We start from the raw sequence: 6000 nt of genomic DNA, 5'->3' as shown, positions 1-6000 counted from the left end.
CGGGAGGAAGCCAGCTCAGATCAGGCCAGCGACTTCCTCATCCCCCCCACTCCCCATTTTCTAATCCTTTCATTCCTGGTATGTTTAACTAGACTACAATATCTAGGAAAAGGGCCACAATTCCTATACCCTTGTCTCCCCTGCACGTAGCACACTGCACTTGGCACCCAATAGATGCTCAATAAATACGAAACTGTACTCATCCCCTTTCTGGGGATAGCTTATTTACAGCAGATAACTCCTTGGCATTTTCTAGGTGTGCTGGACCTCTGGAGGCACGAAGTATCGGGATATGGTTCACTGTTGGACGAGCTGGAGGCCTCTGAAGGAAGCCATCAGAAACCAGCGTCATCGCACCAAATGAATTGTGCAGTCAGTACACAGAAGGACGCAAATCCCGAGGCATCTTCGTGATGGTGATTTAAGGCAGAAGCCGCCCTCAGGACTCCGGAAAAATAGCTTCCCGTTTCTGGACCTCTGTCTCCGGCCCCGCGAAACGAGCTTGCGGAGAGTAAGTGAGACTTTAGAGCCGCGGCGACGGAGATAATGGGGCTCTACGCACGAGCTCGCGCGTGGCGCCGCCTTCCCGGCGGCCCCCGGGGGAGGCGGGACCAGGCGGATTCCCGCGGTTTGGCCCCGCCATTGGCGGGCGGTTTGAATGACGGAAATGACGGCGGCTGGGCGACGGCCGCCCCGCAGGCGCACGAACGGCTGTTGGGAAGCGGATCCGCGGCGGCCGCCGGGGCCTTCCCTGGCTGAGCGGCGTTTCCTGGCCCCCGGCTCGGAGTTCTCAGGCGAGTGACGGACGCGCCCGCTTCCCCGCGCCGCCGGGCGTGCACGAGTCCCGGAAGCCTGGACCTGGGAGTGTGTCGGGCAGGGAGGGGACGCGGGGCGGATGCGGCGCCGCGAACGCGGCACGATCCGCGGTGCTCAGGCCGCGGCGGCCGCTTTCCCGGCTCGGGTGGGCTTGCGGCTCGCAGGAGCCTCGGGGCCGCAGGAGCGGCCCGAGCCAGACCCGCCGGCTCGTGCGAGAGGCTGCCCGGGGGCCTCTGCGCGGGTAGCTGCGCGCCTCTGCCTGGGTCGGGTCGCGCGGGGTCCCGGAAATTCCTAGGGTGATGGGGACCCGCGAGCGCCTCGGCTGTTCCGCTGCTGCGACCAGCTCCGCTCTGTGCGTCCTGCCGCAAGATCACCGTGGACGTGGCCTGAAACCGGGGAGCCGTTTAAGAGCCCTGCCGGGGGTCGTTTCTGGCGGAGAGAGTGCTCTTGTTTTGATGCCTGTCCCCTTTAATTTCTTAGGCATTAAGTTCTGCTCCAAACTGAGCTTTGAAAGCATTGGGGAATGTTCGAGTCCTTAATACTTAGAAGATCTTGGGTAGTTGCACATTCATTAAGTTACATAATCATCAGAACAACCTGTTGGGGTAGATGTTACTCCGATTGTATCGTTTAAGGAAAGGAGACCAAAGTGGCTTAAGTGAGTCGGCCAGTGTCTTCCTGCTTTAAGTTGCAGTGTTGGGTCTTGAACCCAGTCTTCTAAGTCCAGTATTACTGTTGTGATTACAGTGTGTCAGGTGCCGCTTAATCTGAACAAAATCTTGCAAGATAAGTAGTATCACTCATCGGGTAGCAATAATGCATAGAATTTAAAAATCCATGTGGATTTGAATAAGTGAGGGAGCAGGGGAAACTCTTCCTTAGAGTAGGATTCCAAATGTAAGTGCAGAAGGAATAAGGGAAACAGAAAATACCTTCTGATAAACAGCACAGTAGTTCTTTCAGACAGCAATCATTAATGGATACTGAACTTAGTGGGCAGAAGTTTGATGAGCAACATGATATTTATATGGCCTCAACTCTCTCTCCACCAGATATTTACAAAGGAGAAACCTGGTAGGTAGGTAGATACCACTTTAACCACCTGCTCAAAATTCACATTGCCAGTAGTAAACCAGTAGTGAGACAGGTTAACCTCCCTTACCGCCTGATGTGAAGCACTGAGAAGGATGCATTATCCCTCCCTTCTGTGGTGTTCTTGCCAAAAATGCATAACCTCATTCTAACCAGAAGAAAAGATTAAACAAGTTCAAATTGATGGACATTCCATAAAACAACTGGCCAGTATTTTTCAAAAATGTCAAGATCTTGAGAAAGAAGAAAGACAGGCTGAGGAACTGTCCCAGATTAGAGCAGTTGAAGGAGGCAGGGCAACCTCCGCAGCCATGAGAATGTGAAGCACCTGCATCCTGAAATTTGCGTGGGTGCTTCCCATGGGCTGCTCCTAGCCAAGACAGAGCCTAGCCAATAACTGAGCGTGTTGGGACTGTTCCTTAGGAAACCAGGGGCTTTAGCTTAAGGACTCCCAGAGGTCTTGCTGAACCTTCCTTAGACTGCATGGCCATTTAGGAGGCATCTACCTGATTTATCTCCCTCCTTCACTCAGTGTCAGATTTGCATGGAAGTCTGAAGTGTTCCCAGCTTTTATCAGCTCTGTCTCCATTTTTTTCTTGCACAGACATTTCTCCTAATAAAATATTTGTGGGTTTAATCCCATTTTGGTATCTGCAGAGTACCACAACAATCAAATGCAATGTGTTTTCCTTGGATTGGGTCCTGTCCAGAAAAATGGACATTAGTGGGATAATGAATGACATTTTAAGATTTTTAACTTTTTCTGTAGATTAGTTAAAAGTATTGTGCCAGTATTAATTTCCAGGTTTTGATAATTGTACTGTATTTACATAAGGTGTTAACATTGAGAGAAGCTGGGGGAAAAGTGTATGGGAATTCTAAGTCTGAAATTATTTCCAAATAAGTTTTTAAAAAGTTTTAAAGTTATATACAAGAGAAAACAATTATTCTATCACATCTAGGTAAAAATAACAAATACATGTTTGTTTTCCTATAATCCTCTGGCAAATGAAATGGTGACTACTCAAAATTTTTGGAAATGACAGTGATGGAAACGAGGAGATATGAGAATGACCTGAGAAGGGTTTTCAAATTACAGAAACTTAACGGCTTTTTACATTCTTCCCATTTCTCTCCAGCAGACTCCCTCAAATAGGGGTATGTTAATCTAGGGAGGAGAGTAAGAACACTGAGTATAAACAGTACCACTAGAAAAATAGACTGGAAATCTAAATACTCATCCAAACAACAGAATTGTTCCTAAAGGATTTTTTTAAATGATTATTTATTTAAAAATCACACCGTTGTAATTGTCAAAGAATTGTTTACTGTTCAGGGGCTGATTTAATTCCATATGATAGATACAGTGACGCTTGGTGATCGACTTGTGTACAACAGATTGGAAGTTGAATCTAGGGACCAGGAGCCCTTGCAGTTACAGCAGTAATTGTGAAAACTTTATTCTGTGCTAACACATCTTTTTTAAGTCTTTATTTTTTTTACATTTGAGCTAAGTAAACTGGAAATCACAATCAGGAATAAGTCAGTCCCAGATATTCTACGTAAAGAATAATCTGCTGTAGATGGGAAAGTTTTTTTCCAAGTGTCTCTGATTATCTTCCACTTAACCCCTTCCCATCTATCTGAAAACCACCAATTTCAGTGCTGAATTAATCATTGATGTTTGTAAATAAGTTAGACTTTCTTTACCCAAATGATTTTATTTGCACATATACAGCCTTTTAACTGTCAAATATATTAATATATGTTTTTAAAATTACCTTTGCTGCCTTATTTTAGTAGACTTTTTTTCCTTTTTAAAAATGCAGAACCTTTATATTTAAAGAACACAAAAATGAAAAGAAAGGTAGTGAATGCTGGTAAGATGAGATTGAGTCCTAATGAGGAAGCAGTCATTTTAAAAGAAGATTATGAGAGAAGACGAAAGCTAAGATTGCTACAGGTAAGATTTATTTGGAACAAAGTTCCAAATTCTTTGTCTTCTCCAAATTATTAGTATTTTTTACATTTCTAAATGTTGCACTTAAAAACCTTTTCTGGCTGTACAAGAGCCCTGATTCTTGCATACTAACTAGTTTTGGAACATTTGAAAAATAGGCTGAAATAGTAAGTAGACTGGAGCAGAGTTTGAGGATTAGGGTGATTTGACTCAATAATTATTGGAAGATAGCTCTTTAAGTGTTTTTTAAGTGATGTGTAACTGATGAAGATTAGAATGACTTTGAAAGATTACTGGAAAGATTATTAGCTGCTGAAACAAATTTATTAAGAAGTTAATAGATTTTCCTTTTCTACAAGTCTTTAGAGTAAGTTAAGTCCTTGTGAAGCATGTTTTAGGTGCCATTCTCCCTAGAATTGGGGATGATATACCACAGATACAGAGTTTTCATCTAGCTCTATCTATATTCATCTGGGCTATAAATTTTGTTGAATCATGCCTAACCATTTTAGCCTCTTAAATTAGGTTATTAGAATGATAATGGCATACCATTAGGGCTTGGGGGTATAATAACTAATCACTTAGGAAACTTTAGAAGATGTCTTGAGATTTTAGGATTTTTTCTACATCACTTGGATTTTTTTTTCTTTTCTTTACATAGAGTTTATCTAATGTAATATGAATATTCAGGAGAATTGATAGATCTAAAGAGAATTCATTTATGCTTTTGTTTCCAAATAGCTTTTCAAAAAGTTTAAGTACTCTTTTCATATAACCTGTTAAATATTCATTCTTCAGGTTCGAGAACAAGAAAGGAATATTGCTTTTCAGAGAAGAGAAGATATAAAACAGAGGAGAAATTGGCAATTGACTCGTTTGGCAGAGGCACTGAGGGCAGAATGGGAAGAATCACAAACTCAGAAAATAAACAACTTGGAAAGACTGTATTTGGCAAGTTTAAGAAATATGGGAGAAGGACACCAACAAGCCAAAGAAAATGTAGGTGAACGCTGATTTGACTGCTTGTCTGTGGTAGTAATTTTGGTTAGAAGTAAATTATAGTTGTTAAATGCTTGTCTGATAAAAAAATGTTTTCATAGATAGAATTTGGGGCAGCCGGAACTTTTTAAATTTAATGTAATTTAAGAATGCTGCTAGGTTCGTATCCTAGTAAGAGTCATGTCAAGTAAAATCTGTCTTCCTGTGAAGTTTAAATTATCATTCTCTTCCAGTCTTTAACTCTCTGGGTAATAAAATAGTAACTTTTTAAATCAGAAGTTGTTATTTCAAGCATCTTGGACAGATTCAGTGGGGTGAATTCAAATTCCCCATTTTATTATTCCTCATACCTCGAAAACATGTATAGCTGAAAGTATAAACACTTGGATTTCATTCACACATAGTAAAAAGTCTTTGATGACTTTCAGAGAGGCAAAGTAGAGCTTAACTCAGTATTTAAAACTGTCCCCTGAACCTTATTTTGTTGTTTATTGTGATTTATGGTTGAAAACCACAGGCATACCTTAAAGATATTGCAGGTTTGGTCTCAGACCACTACAATAAAGTGAGTCATGTGAATTGTTTGGTTTCCCGGTACATATAAATGTTGTGTTTACACTATAGTATAATAAGTCTACAGTCACATTATGTCTAAAAAACAATATACATACCTTAACTAAAAAGTACTTTAATGCTAAAAAATGTTAATCATCATCTGAGTCTTTTGGAAAATGGTGCCAACAGAGTTGCTTGATGCAGGGTTGCCACAAACCTTTAATTTGTAAAAGCCACACTATCAAGTGCAATAAAGTGAAGCACAGTGAAACGACGCATGCCTGTTTTAGACTGTTCTAGATTGCAATCCCAGGGACAGTCACACAAAATAAGCTAGTTCCAAAGAAGGCAAGTCTTTGATATCAAGCCACTAGTGAGGAAAAGAGATATCTTTAAAGAGTGTGGCAATCAAATTAAGTTCCGTGGTCCCTGGTTTTAGTCTCTGTTTTTAGTAATGGCCTTAAGTTCTTACATCAGATTTTTGTAGCTTCATTTATGCCACCATTAACTTTGTGCTTTAGTGCAGTGTTTCCTAAACTTTGGTCATTTGCATACCGCCTTCACGTTTTTTTGGCCCC

The 6000-nt window shown here is 41.7% G+C and overlaps 1 protein-coding gene across 10 annotated transcripts in view; it reads left to right on the top strand.

The window, feature by feature from the left end:
- The first annotated feature begins 674 nt into the window (after positions 1-674).
- CEP295 (centrosomal protein 295) overlaps positions 675-6000 on the top strand; it is a 46210-nt gene continuing 40884 nt past the window's right edge. For 7 of the 10 annotated variants that reach the window (XR_014000048.1, XR_014000049.1, XM_081154671.1 and 4 more), the window contains exons 1-3: positions 675-794; positions 3738-3871; positions 4667-4867. Coding sequence is in view for 7 of the 10 variants with exons in the window: in XM_081154671.1 (XP_081010797.1) it covers positions 3764-3871; positions 4667-4867 (309 nt within the window). In the remaining 3 variants the exon portion in view is untranslated. Of the gene's footprint in view, positions 795-3737; positions 3872-4666; positions 4868-6000 lie in introns of those variants that run through there. The other 3 variants (XM_081154673.1, XM_081154676.1, XM_081154670.1) reach the window with 2 other exon arrangements.

This window comes from Miniopterus schreibersii, assembly GCF_964146895.1.
Source record: "Miniopterus schreibersii genome assembly, chromosome: 12".
In the NCBI taxonomy this organism is placed as follows: domain Eukaryota; kingdom Metazoa; phylum Chordata; class Mammalia; order Chiroptera; family Miniopteridae; genus Miniopterus; species Miniopterus schreibersii.
The sequence above is the reverse complement of the archived record's forward strand: the minus strand, read 5'-3'. Positions and strand labels throughout refer to the sequence as shown.